Genomic DNA, 17,005 nt, shown 5'->3' with positions numbered 1-17,005 from the left:
ACAATTTTTGCACCACCATACTCACCATTATCCTGGCCATATAATAACACCACTCTCATTCAAATTGAAGCTACATTTTTAAAGCAAGAGAGATTTTAAAGTTTCAATTGTCCTTTCTAACCCATTTCTTGAAGGGCTTCAGCGTGTGACGTCACAATGGCACCCGTACGCCTGTGAGGTGAGCTCGCGCTCCCCCCCCCCCCCCCGCGCCGGTATTCAGCGTGTGACGTCACAATGCAATGCAACCCACACGTCTTCAACAGATCAGCTCACTCTCGCCCTCCCCCCCCCGGACCTTTAACTGATGCGCTCAAAGCTCCTGCTGCTGCTGAACTGTCCGGTTGCCGCTGAGACGTCCAGCTTTGGCTGCTGCTGTGCAATATAAGATAAGCTTCATTTCTATAAATATTTTATTTCAAGGAAATCGCTTTGTTTAGTTTAGTTAGGGAAGCTTGCCTTTTTCTGCTCAGCTCCGACTTCGCACTCGACGCCCCATTGGTCGGTGTTCCACGTGAGAGAGCAAATTAAAACGCCGCTTTCATTTACATTCCTTTCATTTCAAAGAAAAACTCTTCATTTCAAAAAGCATTGATTTCATTTTTGTCAAAAAAGCACGTTTTCATAGCATTATTTCACTTTAAAAAAAATCGATTTAAAGAAAAAAACGCATTGGTTTTTAAACATATAATTAATTTCATTTTTCCTCGTTTAGATTTGCTTCATTTGAGAACTCCACACTCTCTCAATTCCCCTAATCCCCCCCTCCACCATCCCCCCATTCACCCAATTCATCCCCTCGAACCCCCTTTAAAACTCCCCGAAACCTCTACTGCATTGGTCTAACACCCTCCTCTCACTCAGCCACTCCATCCCCCATTCCCACTTCATCCCCCCTTACTCACACACTCCATTTCCACCTCAACCCCCCCTCACTCAAACACTCCATTCCCACCTCAACCCCCCCCCCCTTTAAAACTCCCCCAAACCTCTCTTGCATTAACTGAAATTGTGTTTAGAATTTTTTTTCAGAGCCCCACTCACACACTCCATTCCCTCCTCAATCCCCCTTAACTCCCCCAAACCTGTGCTGCATTCATTTAAATTGGCTTCAGGCTTTTTTAAGAGCCGCACTCACCCACTCCATCCACACTCCCTCAACCCCACTTATCATCCCCTCCACAACCCACCTCATCCCCCCTTATCCTCTTCTCACCCACTCTATCCCCCTTATCCCCCCCCTCTCTTCCACCCTCCATTCACCCAATTCATCCCCCCTGAACCCCCTTTGAAACTCCCCCAAAGCTCTACTGCATTGGTCTAACAGCCACCCCATCCCCCCTCGTCCTGGGTGGGGGCAGGGGAGGGGCAAGTGGGGGTGGCTAGGAGGGATGGAATGCGTCAGTAGGGGGAGGAGGGGGGATGTGGGGGGTTGAGGGTGCTATAATACAGGAGAGGCTTTGGGTCCAGTCCTCACTCAATCATACCTTCTCCCCTTCCCTGTCCCCCCTCTACGAGGAATGGGCCCAACGGGTCCACTTGGTCTAATCAATTATGAAAGTCATTACTAGGCACATATTTGTGAACAAAATTCCTAAACCAACAGATTTTAAGTCAGAAAGATATTAGAATGACAGGCATGTGAGCATACCCTCTTTTTCAGGGAGCACTACTATCAATGTCAATTGACTCTGGCAGCTCCTCACTGTAGCCAGTTTCCAATCCTCTAGTGGGTTGAGCCATTTGAACCATACTTGTCAACTGATTTCTTGCTGCTGACATGGATTAAGCAGCTCCTTTGACATGAGTGATAATTGTATAATGTATACAATGTTAGAGTCATATACTTGGTATGTTTTCAAAGCTGGCAATATGTGCATGCTGTGAAGAGTAGAAGTGAGATTTGGAAGAGTGGTGGGGTTGCAGCTCCAATGGCAGAAGTCTTTGGTGAAATGTTGGTGGAAGTTGCTGGTGGTTGAAGGAATGATGTTAGGGCAGAAGTGCAGCTGTGGAGTGGATTTGATGATAGTTCCAAGGGCCTTAACCACATCTGAGATTATTACATTTCTTGTGGTATTGAACATGAATCTTGTTTGTTGACTCCTCTCACTGCAATCCAACTCCATTTTCTCCTTCGAATTTGTAAGTCAATGGGATCCTGGCTTCTTCTTTTCCATAGGTCCACATTGCTTATTTTGTCTCTCCACCAGATGTTTAATATTCCCATTTGATACACAGGGAAATTTAATAATACAAGTATTATTTCAGGGCAACACAGTGGCACCACTGGTAGGGCTGCTGCCTTACAATGCCAGAGACCCAGGTGGGATCCTGATCCCGTGTGCTGTCTGTGGAGTTTGTATGTTCTCTCTGTGACTATATGGTTTTAGGGTGCTCTGGTTTCCTCTCACCACCCAAAGAAGCGTGGGTTTTTTAGGTTAATTGGCCCTCTGTAAATTGCCCTTAGAGTGTAGGGATCACAAAATGCTGGAGTAACTCAGCAGGTCAGGCAGCATCTAGGAGAGAGGGAATGGGTGTCGTTTCGGGTCGAGACCCTTCTTCAGACCTTCTTCAGGGTCTCGACCCAAAGCGTCACCCATTCCCTCTCGCCTAGATGCTGCCTGACCTGCTGAGTTACTCCAGCATTTTGTGATACCTTCGATTTCTACCAGCATCTGCAGTTATTTTCCTACACTTAGAGTGTAGGGAGTGGATGCGACAGTGAGATAACAGAACTTGTGTGAATGGATGATTGGTGGTAGGCATAGAATTGGGTGAGCCAAAGAGCCTGTTTCCATGCTGCATCTTTCGAATCAGTTTGTTTTGGAGTGCGTAGAGTCGTACAACATCGGAAACGGCCCTTCAGCCGCCCTCCAGAGGTGCCGCGGCAACAGACACCTTCTGGAGGTGTCGCGGCTGATGTTGAGGTCAAGATCGGAACCTCGCGGGTCGGAGCTCGGGCCTCGCCGGCCAGCAGTATACCCTGTTGGGTTGGAAGCGGATTGGAACCTCGCGTGTCGTAGGTGGAGCCTTGCGGGTCAACAATGCCCGTAGCCATTCATGCCTAGGTCAGCGCCATGGAGGTGTCTGGAGAGGACCTGGCAACGTTAGTGGAGAGATCTGTGCTGTCGTCAATGATGGCGCCGACCAACGGAAGAGGACGGGCACGTGGAAGTGAAAATACTGCTGCCAAGGGGAGGGAAGGAACAAAGGAGGACCCGGTGTGGGGGGCCACCATGAGGGGACCGTGTGAGGGGGGGGAATAACAAAGGGGGAACTGGTGTAGGGGGAGGGGGGATTTGCAACTTTGTAAACACCCTTTATGGGCGACTATCTGCATATCTTGGTACGGTATGCAAAGCAAAGAATTTCACTATGACGCACATGTGACAATAAAGTATTCAATTCAATTCAACTTGCCCATGCTGACCAAGATGTTCCATTTACAGTAGTCCCTCCTGTTTGCGTTTGGTTCATATCCGTCTAAGCGTTTCCTGTCCATGTACCTGTCCAAATATCTTTTAACTGCTGTTATAGTACCTGCCTTTACTATCTCCTCTGTCTACCTATGACGCCACTTTCAAGGAACTGTGTACCTTCACTCCTGCATCCTTCGGCTTTGCAACATTCTCCAGAGCCTTGTATTCGCTGTAAAAGTCCTGCCCTGGTTTGATTCCCCAAAAATGCAACACCTCGCACTTATGTGCATTAAAATCCATTTCTCAGCCCACTTGCCCAACAGATGAAGATCCTGCTGTAATTTTTGATAACTATCTTCGCTATCTACAATACCATCCAACTTATTAATCATGTATAAGAAAATAACTGCAGATGCTGGTACAAATCGATTTATTCACAAAATGCTGGAGTAACTCAGCAGGTCAGGCAGCATCTCGGGAGAGAAGGAATGGGTGACGTTTCGGGTCGAGACCCTTCTTCAGACTGATGTCGGGGGACATTAATCATTACATTACATTACATTAATCATGTAATCTTATTGAAGCATATAATATATATAAGCATATAATCTTATTGAAGCATATAAGATTATTAAGGGATTGGACACATTAGAGGCTGGAAACATGTTCCCAATGTTGGGGGAATCCAGAACCAGGGGCCACAGTTTAAGAATAAGGGGTAGGCCATTTAGAACAGAGATGAGGAAAAACCTTTTCAGTCAGAGTTGTAAATCTGTGAATTCTCTGCCTCAGAAGGCAGTGGAGGCCAGTTCTCTGAATGCTTTCAAGAGAGAGCTAGATAGAGCTCTTAAGGATAGTGGAGTCAGAGGGTATGGGGAGAAGGCAGGAATGGGGTACTGGTTGAGAATGATAAGCCATGATCACATTGAATGGCGGTGCTGGCTCGAAGGGCCGAATGGCCTACTCCTGCACCTATTGTCTATTGTACATTCTCAACAAATCGTTATATAAACAACAAATATCAATGGGCTCAGCACCGATCCCTAAGGCACACCACTAATCAAAGGCTCCAGTCCGAAAAACATCCTTCCACCACCACCCTTCTATGAAGCCAGTTACTATTCAGTGCCATTTCTCTATACCCTTCTATTCCCTAATCTATCAAGTATTTATCCCCCTCCACTTTAAATATTTGTAATGATCCAGCCTCCATCACCCGTTGGGGCAGAGTATTCCAAAAGTTCACCATCCACTGTGGGAAGATATTTCTACATACCTTAGTTTTAAGTAATACTAGACCAAGTGGACCCGTTGTGCCCATTCCTCGTAGAGAGGGGACAGGGAAGGGAAGAAGTTGCCACTTACCTCGGCCCTGTGGCGCCAGCGCTGCAGCCAGAGCGAGCTGTGGACCCAAAGCCTCTCCGGTATTGGTCTAGCTCCCTGACCCCCCCCCCCCCCCCACTCAATCCCCCTTATCCTCCCACCTCCTCCCCCCACTCACCCACTCCATCCCCTCTACTCCACCCCCACTCCCCATGCCCCTCCTCCCCCCCACACCCCCTGCCCGACTCCACTCCCCCCCACCCACTCCCCCATCCCCCCTCCCCACCCACTCCATCCCCCTCCCCTCCACCCCCCTCCTGTCCCTCAACCTGGCCATCAGTCAGACCCCCCCACATCGCCCTCCCCTGCAAGAGATTAATATATATTGAAAGAGATACAATATATTTTATATTCTTATATGACCCACTCCATCCCCCCTCACTCACCCATTCCTTCTCCCCTCAATCCCCCTTCACCCACTCCCCCCTCCCACCCCCCTCCCCTACCCCCACTCCCATCCCGCTCCATTCCCCACCTCCCCACCACTACTTCCCCCTCCCCTTCACCCCCTCACCCCTCCATCCTCCTCACCGAATCCCTCCTCTCCTCCCACCCTTACCCACCCCCATACCGCCTCTCCCCCAACCTACCCCCTCTCCCCCTCCATTCCCGACCTCCATTACTCCCCGCTCTTCTTTCCCCCTCCCCTTCCACTCTCCCTCCCCCTCGGGCCCATCAATGCAACCGATGTGTGCAGCCGTTAGCGTGCGGGGAGCGTCCCCGGGGATGTGACGGGGGCAGCAAGCCGACCGATGCGTGGACCCTTTGGCGGCAAAAGCCACTTACCTGTGCTACGTGCGTGCAGCGCTGAGCGATGGCGGCGGCTGGGGCCTGGCAGGAGCTGGGACTACACAGCGTTGCGGTGGGAGGCACACACAAGATGGCGGAGCGGGAGTAGGCGGAGAAGAAGGAGAGCGGCGGCCATTTTTGTGCAGTCATCGACGCCGTCGGTTGAAGCGAGCGCTGGAGGAGGAGGGGAAGAAGCTGCCCAATGGGGGTTGTATTCCGGTGATGGTGCGGGGCGCTGGGCTCCGGGCGAGAGCGGGGACTCAACGACGCCGTCGGCTGAAGCGGGCGCTGGAGACGGAGGCGAACGATGAGAGGACGGGGACGACGACCATCTGCCTGCTGCTTGGAATCTCCCCCGGGGCTAGGTGCAGGCGAGGGGGGAGAGGAAAGGGAAGAGGGAGCGACTCACCTTGCCTTCTTGCTACCGGAGGAACGTCAGGCGCCAGGCATGTGGGGGGAGGCCATTTGTTAAAGTCAGTTTATTGGCAGCGACTCCCTGGCCGCCCTCTATCATTGGCTCGCACTCGTGAGGGTCCCATTGAGACGTCACACACTGAAGATCATAATGAAATCGGCTTAAAAGGATAATTTTTAAACTTTAAAATCTCTCTAACTTTAAAAATATAACAGCAATGTGAATAAAAGTTGTTTTAAATGGTCCCCAGTTGGGCCCATTCCCTGTAGAGGGGAAACAGGGAAGGGGAGACGGTGTGACTGAGTGAGCCCTGGACCCAAAGCCTCTCCTGCATTGGTGTAGCACCCTCAATCCCCCCCCCCACTCAATCCCCCTTATCCCCCCACTGACCCACTCCATCCCCCCTACCCCACCCCTATTCCCCCCTCACCACCTCTCCCCCCACCCCCACTCTCCCTGCCCGCAACCCCCCACCCCCAATCTTCCCTCCTCCAAACCCCCACTCTCCTCCACCCCCACTCTCCCCTCCTCCCCACCCTCCCCTCCACCACACCCTCCCCTCCACCCACTCGGCCGCCACACCCACTCCCCTCCGTGGAGCCGTTGGCGGCGAAAGCCACTTACCAGTGCCCGTGCTTGCCGCACTGACTGCTGACGTGCATCACCCCCGGGGCTGAGCGAGGGGAGAGGGGCGAGGGAGCCAGTGAGCCCAGGCGGGGGCGGCCCTGCTGCTGGTGGCCATCTTGTGTTGGCGAGTGAGGAGAGAAGGGCAAATGAAGTGTTACGTGCCCCATTGTAATGTCATACGCTGAGCACTTTCAAGAAATGGGTTAGAAAGGAAATTTTTAAACTTTAAAATCTCTCAAGCTTTAAAAATGTAGGTTCAAATTGAATGAGTTGTTTCATGTTGTGCCCAGGATAATGATGAGTAACGTGGGCCACAAAAAGTAGCGCTACGGTGTATCGTTTTGGCTGTGCGAACCACAAAGTTATGGTGCACACATACACACAAACAAACCAATAGTTTTAGCAATAGATAGATAGACAGACAGACAGACAGACACAGACAGACAGACAGATAGATGGATGGTAGTTAGACAACAACTTCTCCCTCAGTCAGCAAGATGAATGAGCTAGTTATCGCCTTCAGGAAGCGTGGTGGAGTACATGCCCCACTCAGCGTCAATGGTGCTGAAGTGGTGGTGTGCTTCAAGTTCCTTGGAGTTAATATTACCAACAGTCTGTCGTGAACCAACCACACTGAAATGACAGCCATGAAGGCACACCAAAGCCTCTACTGCCTTCAGAGAAATTTACGGCATATCTCCAATGACTTAAAAACTTCTACAAATGCACAGTGAAGAGCATATTGTCGGGTTGCACCACAGCTTGGTTTGGGAACAGCTCTCCCCAAGACTGCAAGAAGTTGCCGAAAGTTGTAAATGTACCCAGGCCATCACACAGACTCACTCAATCTATCTGTATACTGTTGCAGAATCATGGTATTCCTATCACAATCTGCCATCCCATCTATTGCAGTTTTTCCCTCAAGGACATTAATGTAAATAGTAACCAATCCCATCCTATTGTTAAGGAAAATTCACATCTATTACTGTTTTATGCTATCTATAAAATACTATCCATGAAATACTATCTATTGTGTCATTTATTCATATGAGCGTTTTTGAAGTTTTTGGACTTGATTTAGCTTTTCCCACAATGTACTGAGAATCATCAATATTGTTTTCTATAAGATTATGGTAAACTCACAGCATAGTACCAAGTTGAAGTGCAAATTCTTGCTGTTGGTGATTTATTTTTTGATTAATTATTTGTAATTTAATGATAATAGAACTTCTAGATAAAATTGTATCATAATACTCTCAAGTATTTGTGAGTTGCCATTATGACTTTTAGTGGTTACTAGCCAAGTGGGCCCATACCCCCACCCCCCCATTCTTTCCTCCCCAGCCGCACTCTTTCTCTCCCCCACCCCCCCTTTCTCCAGCACCCCACTGTCCCGCACTCTCTCTTCCCCTGCCAGCAATCTCCCTCCCCCCACCCCGTTGTCCCCCTCCCCAGTCCCACTCTGCCTCCCACCCCCTCTCTCCCCCTCCAACCCTCCCCGTCCCCCACCCCCCCAACTCTTACTCTCCCTCACCCCCTTTCCCCACCAGCCCCCCTCTGTCGTCCCTGTGCCGCCTCCCCCCCCACTCTCTCGCCCCCCCAGCCTGACCCCTCGTCCCCCCCCTCCTACCCCTATCCTCCCCTCCACCCACTCGCCCACTCCCCTCCGCGGACCCGTTGGCGGCGAAAGGCACCGGCGAAAGTGCAGGGAGGAGGAGGGAGCTGCGGAGTGCGGCCGTTACTTTGGCGTGGCCGAACCCGGACTACTGGAGAGGATAGGGCGGCGGCGCACTGGGCCCGGGCGATAGCGGGGAGAGCATCTCCCCCCTGCTCGGAGTGTCCCCCGGGTGTGGGAGATTGGAGAGAGTGTGGGGAGAGAGGAGAGAAGCGGGGAGAGAGAGGGGTGCTCCTGATTGCGGCGGGGGCCGCGCTAACGGCGTCCATCTTGTTTGTGCGAGTGAAGAGAGAGTCAGTGCGTGGCATCTGGTGACGTCATACGCACAGATGCACAGCAGCGCTTGGGAAAATGTCTTTAGAAAGGAGATTTTTGAACTTTAAAACGTCTGTAACTTGAAAAATATAAGACCGATTTAAATGAAATTGCTATAGGCACCGGCGGCGAGAGTGGTGATTAAGATGGTGCAAAAATTGTGATGCTACGGTTTACCATTTTGGCGAAATCACAGATACATAGATACATCAGTCCGACCATCTCCCTCCTGCTCGGAGTGTCCCCCGGGTGTTAGAGAGCGGGGAGAGGGGAGCCCCTGATTGTGGGCGCGCGGCTCCGCTAACGGCGTCCATCTTGTTTGTGCGAGTGTGAGGAGAGGCCGTGCCTCTCTGGTGACGTCATACACACAGCACTTGGAAAAAATGTGTTTAGAAATGAGAATTTTAAACTTTAAAATGTCTCTAACTTAAAATATATAGAAGCAATTTAAATAAAACTTGTTATAAACAGTCGCCAGGACAGTGGTGATTAAGGTGGCGCTGAAATTGTGGCGCTATGGTTTACTGTTTTGGCTGCAGGTCCACATGTCTCTCAGAGAAATATACATACATACAAATATATTTATATATATAATCTGCATGAATTGTACCGGGGGGCACGGCGCATGGGTCCCATTGTGACGTCACACACTAAAGAGCTTCAATAAATCGGTTAGAAATGAAATGTTTTAACTTTAAAACCTCTCTAACTTAAAAATTATAAGATCAATTTCAATGAAATTGTTATAGGCACTGGCGGGGAGAGTGGTGATTAAGGTGGTGCAAAAATTGTGGCGCTACGGTTTACCGTTTTGCCGAAATCACAGATAGATAGATGGATGGATGGATGGACGGACGGACGCAATGGTAGAACTTCTTTTTTCTAATTCATTAAAGTGTAGTTATACATCCTATCCGTGGCGGTCCACAATGAAATTGGACAGTAAACCAATTTATTTACCGTCAGGCCATTTGACAGGTAGATTGGAGGCAACAGTTTGACAGCGTGGGAATTTTCGCGATGTTTTTGGCCTCTGCCATTACATGTAAAGTAAGCTCCAAACCCAGATATTCAACCTAAAAACCAGATATGTATCTCCCTTACATTTTCAAAGAATGCCCACACACTTTTCACAAAAATCCACGTAACCACTTTAATTTTTAATACAGCTATTAGTAAACTGGAAGTAAATCCGGTTTATTCCTTGTTACAGTGAAGCTTGGTTTTTAAGTAACCCATACAAGGTGTTATAGTTCAAAACTCTCAAGTTCTTACTGACTTGTCAGTGATTTCAGCGAAAATTAGGACGCGGGAAAAGCATTGACAGCGTGGGAATTTTCGCGATGTTTCAGAAGACGTTGTAATCTCGACCTGACTCGGCTAGTATTTCCCCCAAAATACATTTAAAATACAAACAAAATCTTACCTTTCAAAACGCAGACAAGATGGTGGCGCTACGTAAATGCTTTCATTAGGAACATAGCGCTGGACAATTGAACGTCTCCTGTACGTAACCAGCAGACGGTCCGAAGACACGAAGGGTCATCAGGCTGCAGCACCATCAGCAGAAAACTGACAGACTACACTTACCCGCGGGTTCTCTCATGACAGCAATGTTTTTATAAGTTGACAGATCCACCAGACATGAAAACAGCGGGTTAATGATGCCTGCTTATGTACGTAACGATTTGGACACGGAGAACAAAGTAAGCACAGTATGTCTCGTTTGCTTTAAAGTATGTTGAGTTAAGAATTTTTGGACATGTATTTTTTTTAACTTGGCTTGAGCATCATAGAAACAAATGAATATCGATCCGAAAAATATTCATTTTTCATGATTTCCAACGGCATCTTACGTACGTAACTTTCAGGACACGATGAGTTACGTACATGAGCATGATATTTTTGACTCTCCCAAATGAATATGTGCAACTAATTTCTCCAAGCAAAGTCAGGTTTGGAAAGGCATATCAAAGGTCCTCAAAAAAAATTTGTCTAGACAAATGTAGGCCATTACGATACGTATATATTTTCACATAAGTTATGATGTGTAAAAAATGTTACATTTTCGTGTCCAATTATGGGTAAAAATCAAAAACTAATTTTATAACAGTTGAAGAAAGTCTGGAACCATAAGTTTATATTATGTATTACATGGCTATATGAAGTACCACACACAAACAAAACTTTCCCATCAAGTAAACAGAATACACTTTTGCATACAAATGACAATAACATTAAAAAATCTCTCCAGTTTCATATTTTTATACATATACAAGATCTGAGTTTTAGTAGATAGATAGATAGATAGATAGATAGATAGATAGATAGATAGATAGATAGATAGATAGATAGATAGATAGATAGATAGATAGATAGATAGATAGATAGATAGATAGATATGTAGATAGATATGTAGATAGATAGATATGTAGATAGATTTGAACTGATTTTCAGCCATTTTTATATATTGAAAAATTTTACAAATTATTTGCTTGTGCAAATTTGTTTTAGAAAAACTATCCAGATTTTCATTTGCCTTTTAGGAATTCAGCGACAGTTACAGTACATCTCACAACTGCATGTAGTTGCTCTTGTCGTTATACCTTTTACTGTGATGAATGGGACTCGGATGTCAAATGTTACAAAACCATTGGAAGCCCGCTTTGGTCCAATACAGGACCTTAGTCCTTTGTTAAAAGCAGCTACAAGATATGGTATGTCGTATGTACAATCTATACTGATGTCCTATTTTTGTAGGTCCTTTACTGAATTATTATAATTCTATTTTTTAATATTGCCTTGTAGGTATTAAGATTATCTTTGATCTTACCCCATTGGCCTCAACTCTTGAAAAAGATTTTTGGGCTAATGTTGACAACGAAGATGCCATTCTGGCGGATTTATTGGTAACAAAGAACATTTTTTAATTAACTTTTTAATTGAATTATAATTTATTACAACAATAAATGTCCAAATGATTCTGGAAACTTCTCTAGGTAGAATTTCATTACTGGTTCAAACAAGGAGTGGATGGAATCTTCATCAAAATGAGTACTGTCAGTTTGAAACAATTGGAGGTAAGAGTTATTTTGTAATAATTAAGTTAAATTAAGAATCTTCCTTTTGACCTTTTCTGTCAAGTAGAGTTGGAAGTTCTAAAGTGCACTAAATGTCATGCTGCTCGGGGATCCCAGTCACTTCCGGCCAAAGTTTCATAAAGGACTTTTGTTACATCAAAACATGCAAGAAGTTATGCTCACCATTGTTGTGAATCCCCAACACTTATATTTTCAGAACTTGCACATCAAGTTGGCAAAGTTTTAAAGACAGGAGAGACTGGATAAGATGGGGTTGTTTCTGATCACAGGAAGCTGAGGGGGGAATCTGATAAATGTACTCAAAATTATGAGAGGGATAGATGGTAAGTAACAAACTTTTTCCATGGCAGAGGTGTCGAGGACCAGAGAGTATAAATTGAAGATAAGGAATAAGTGGTTTGGAGAGAGACAGGAATGATTTTGTTTTTACACGAAGGGAGATGATAATCTGCCAGATTAGAAGGTGAAGGGAGATACTTTCACAACATTTGAGAAGCATCTGGATGGGCATTTGTTGGTAAATGGGATTAGCATAGATAAGTACTTGATGGTTGGCATAGACATGGTGGGCTGATGGGGCTGTTTCTGTGCTCAATGATTCTATGTCAAAGATTCTCATTAGGAACCGGCATTTCAAGGAATGGTTTTGATTCTGATTACCTTATGCGAGAAGCGATGGATATGGGAGCGGGTATATATTTTTCTCTGGCAGACATTGTGGCATCAGAGTTGAGCATTTAGGAGAGTCATCAGAATGATTGATCTGTTCCCCAAAAATTAACATCTCATTCAATCACACACTGAGCACACACAGATACACGTATCTCCCTGTACACTCCACCAATACACACATGATCTTACCTTCTTGTCTGAGCACTGGGAGTTATAGTCGCCGGGAGGGGATGGTGGGTGAGTGGGGAGGGGAGGAGATGGAGTGGGTGAGTGGGGAGGAGGAAGGGGGTGGAGTGGATGAGTGGGTGGAGGGGGAGGGGTGTGGGGGGGAGGGGATGGAGCAGTGGAGTGGGTGAGTACTGAACATGATGCCAAGCTGAACTGATCTCATCTGCCTGCAGATGATCCATGTCCCTTTATTCCCTGCACTTGCATTTGCCTATCTAAAAATCTCTTAAATGCCACTATCACATCTGTCTCCACCATCACTGCTGGCAATGCGTTCCAGGGCCCTCTGTGTAAAAAAACAGCACATCATTACTGCCAGAACTGCACGTTTCTTCTCCAAATGCAACTAACCAATATCATATCGAGCTGCTTCATGACTTCCTGACGCTTGTATTCAATGCCCCAAGCAATGAAGGCAAGCATACCATTTGCCTTCTTTACCGCCCTATCTACTTGTGCTACCACCTAAAGGTAGTTATGAATTTGACTCCAAGATCCCTCTGCACGTCAATGCTGTTAAGAGTCTTGCCATTAACGGTATACTCTTCCTTTGCATGTAACCACCCACAATGCAACATGTCAGGTTAAACTTCATCTCCTATTTCTCTGCCCATTTCTGCAGCTGATCTATATCCCACTGTATCTTCTGACAGCCTTCCTCACTGTCTGTAATTCCTCCAATTTTGGTGTTTTCCGCAAACTTACTCACCAACCCATTTACATTTACTTCTAGTAAACTAACAGCAGAGATCTCAGCACTGAATGTACACCACTGGCTCACAGACCTCCAGCGAAAATATCTCTCTTCCACCACAACCCTTTGTGTTCTATGAATAAACCAGTTCTGAATCCATATGACCAGATCAAGTGAATCCTGTACATCTTAATCTTCTGCATCAGCCTACCATGAGGGACTTTATCAAAAGCCTTACTACAATCCATGCATACAACATCTACTGCCCTAACTTTATCAATCTCCTTTGTCATTGCGGTGTGCAGCGTAGGTTCACTTGGTTAATTCCCGGAATAGCGGGACTGTCGTATGTTGAAAGGCTGGAGCAATTAGGCTTGTATACATGGAATTTAGAAGGATGAGGGGGGATCTTATTGAAACATATAAGATAATTAGGGGATTGGACACATTAGAGGCAGGAAACATGTTCCCAATGTTGGGGGAGTCCAGAACAAGGGGCCACAGTTTAAGAATAAGGGGTAGGCCATTTAGAACGGAGATGAGGAACTTTTTCAGTCAGAGAGTGGTGAAGGTGTGGAATTCTCTGCCTGAGAAGGCAGTGGAGGCCAGTTCGTTGGATGCTTTCAAGAGAGAGCTGGATAGAGCTCTTAAGGATAGCGGAGTGAGGGGGTATGGGGAGAAGGCAGGAACGGGGTACTGATTGAGAGTGATCAGCCATGATCGCATTGAATGGCGGTGCTGGCTCGAAGGGCTGAATGGCCTACTCCTGCACCTATTGTCTATTGTCTATTGTCTATTATCTCCTCAGAAAAAAACAATCAAGTTTGTGAGTTACGACCTGTCACTTACAAAGCCATGCTGGTTATCCCTAATTAACCCATTCTCTTTCAAATAGTAAATCCATTCTCAAAGAATGATCTCCGATAGCTTCCCTACCACTAATGAGGCTCAGGACCTAAAGTTCCCTGGATTCTGTCTAATTACTTTCCTAAACAAAGGAATAACTTTGACCGCTCTCCAGTCTTCCGGACATGCGCCAATGGCTAAAGAAGAAATAAAGGTCCTCATCAAGGACCCTGCAATCACTCTTGTCTCCCTCAATAACCTGGGATAGATCCCATCAGGCCCTAGGGGCCTATTCACCTTAATGTTCTTCAAGAGCCTCAGCACCACCTCTTTCTCTATCTCAAACTGCTTTAGCATATTTGTATTCTCTACATTGATCTCACTGTCCTCCAAGTCCTTCTCCGTGGTGAATACAGATGCAAAATACTTGTTTGGTGTCTCACCTGCATCCTCTGACTCTAAGTATAGATTCCCTCCTTTATCTTTGAATAGTCCTCCCACGTTCTCCTTGATCACCCTCTTATTTTTAGCATACATATAAAAAGCCTTAGGATATTCCTTAACCTGACATGTCAATTACATTCCATGGCCCATTTTGGCCCTTCTAATCACTTGCTTGTGTATAGCGCGTTCTTTCCTATGCGCTATACATTCCTCATCGGGCAAGTCTGATGCCACCTTCTTAAACCTGACATATGGTTCATTTTTCTTCCTGACCAAGTTTACAACCTCCTTGAACATTCACAATTCCCTTACTTTGCCATTCTTCACCCTCCTCCTTACTGGAACATGCTGATCAGCTGGCCTTTAATCGACTCTCACATGTCTCTGTAACCCAATGACAACTGATCCCTATCAAAATTTGGGCGGTCATATGGTTAGGAATGGTTTAGAGGGATGTGGGCCAAAGCCAAGCAAATGAGACCAATCCAGGTGGGCAAGTTGGTCGGCATGAATGGGTTTGGCCAAAGGGCCTGTTTCAGTTATGTACGATTATGACTCATGGCCTCACAAGCTGAATAAAATATTTCAGAGGTTTGATACAACATTCCAGGGAATCATCTCTCACCTAGAAGATGCTTCAAGACTGCTGAACCCTGTGATATCAATCGTCGCATCCTTCTTCCAATACATCTCCAATTTTAATAGCTACCTCATAAGTAGCTCTTCCCAACAGTTGTCTTTTCAGAAGGCCAAGTGCTTTTTCTTGCAGCAGGAAGCCTGCTGTTCACTCATTCAAATCAAAACAGCAAGAATTGTGTGCTTATTTTAAGTGCACATAAGGTGTAGCTGCATAAAAGGATACCCCCAAGAAAAAAATTGAACAGTTAGCAATGAATTAAGTGTTATTTTGTGTGAATGTTCATTAGGAAACCAGTCTGAAGTCAGGATCTCAATGACAATCAAGAACTATTGCATCTTTCTGGTGAGAACCTAAGATTAATGCATTTTCAAGGAAGCAGTAGATTTGAAAGTAGCACCAGTTGCCTGAATATATTTTAATACAACAACCACCTTCCAGATAGCATTGTGTGCAATTTTATTGTTCATCTGACTGGCATAAGCATGAAAGATAAATAAATGGCATACAGTGAAATGCATTTAGCACATTTGACTGTGAATATACTCTGTGCAAATTTAGATAATAATGAAATCAATGGTCCCAGAAATTCTTGGCATGGATGATATCACAAGTGTAATTAGCAATGTTGTATAGCACTGAATCTGCAAAGTCATCAGGGGTGCCCTCAGAGTGAAACAGGACCTGCTAATGCCTCACTGGCCGCTTAGCGCCTCGACTTCCGACGCCACCCCTGACTCGGAAGGTGCACCGGGGAGCCCTTTTTCACCCGCCGCACAGTCCGATAGATGCGTCTGTTGCGGCTCATGTTGTAGCCCCATGTGGATAACACATTCTTCAGGCTGCCGCCACTGACAAGACACGCTCAGTCACTGTGGGGCTCCCTCCTCTTCCACTGCTGCTGCTTCTTCCTGTTGGACGTCGCTTTGTCGTCTACCCACTCAACTTCTGTCGCCACTGCCTCCTCCTTCCGTCACTCTGTCCACTCGGCTTCTCTCCACCCTCCACTGCCACCCCCTCCTCCACCTCCCCCAGAGTCGCCGACATACTCCACATTGGAGCGGCAGCAGGTGAGGGGAGGGACGCCCACGAGACCGAGAGCATCCTGTCAGTGGAGGAGGCCTGAAGAAAGCCCTGTCAACAGATGTTAAAACATGAACTACAAGTATCAAGGTAGCTTATGGTGGGTAAAGAATTGCTTGCCGCCTAGTTTTAAGATGAAACGTCACAAAGCGCTGGAGTAACTCAGCAGACTGAATCGGTCTGAAAAAGGGTCCTGATGTCACCTATCCATGTTCTCCAGCAATGCTGCCTGACCCATTGAGTTACTCCAGCATTTTGTGACCTTTTATCTATTAACCATCATCTGCAGTTCGTTTTTTCAACCACACACAATGCTAATACCTTTAGGGGCGACACGGTAGTGCAGCGGTAGAGTTGCTGCCTTATAGCTCCAGAGACCCGGATTAGATCCCGACTACCAGTGCTAACTGTACAAAGTTTGTCCATTCTCCCTATGACTGCATGGGTTTGCTCCGGGTATTCTGGTTTCCTTCCATTTTCCAAAGATGTGCAGGTTTGTAGTTTAATTGACATCTGTAAATTGTCCCTAGTGTGCAGGATGGAACTAGTGTATGAGTGATCATTGGTCGACGTTGACTCGGTGGACTGTAGGGCTGGTTTCTACACTATATCCCTAAACTAAACAAAACCTTTGTTACAACAGACAATCGGCAATAGCGGCCACCATTCCCCCCCCCCCA

At 46.5% G+C, this 17,005-nt stretch overlaps 1 protein-coding gene across 1 annotated transcript in view; it reads left to right on the top strand.

The window, feature by feature from the left end:
• LOC144597048 (4F2 cell-surface antigen heavy chain-like) overlaps positions 1–17,005 on the top strand; it is a 71,009-nt gene that overhangs the window by 14,927 nt on the left and 39,077 nt on the right. The window contains exons 2-4 of the mRNA XM_078405963.1: positions 11,167–11,337; positions 11,429–11,529; positions 11,620–11,700. Of these exons, the coding sequence (XP_078262089.1) occupies positions 11,167–11,337; positions 11,429–11,529; positions 11,620–11,700 (353 nt within the window). The remainder of the gene's footprint in view (positions 1–11,166; positions 11,338–11,428; positions 11,530–11,619; positions 11,701–17,005) is intronic.

The sequence above is a fragment of the Rhinoraja longicauda genome, chromosome 9 (genome assembly GCF_053455715.1).
Source record: "Rhinoraja longicauda isolate Sanriku21f chromosome 9, sRhiLon1.1, whole genome shotgun sequence".
NCBI classification, from domain to species: Eukaryota; Metazoa; Chordata; class Chondrichthyes; order Rajiformes; family Arhynchobatidae; genus Rhinoraja; species Rhinoraja longicauda.
Note: the sequence above shows the minus strand (reverse complement) of the source record. Positions and strands in the feature narration are given on the sequence as shown.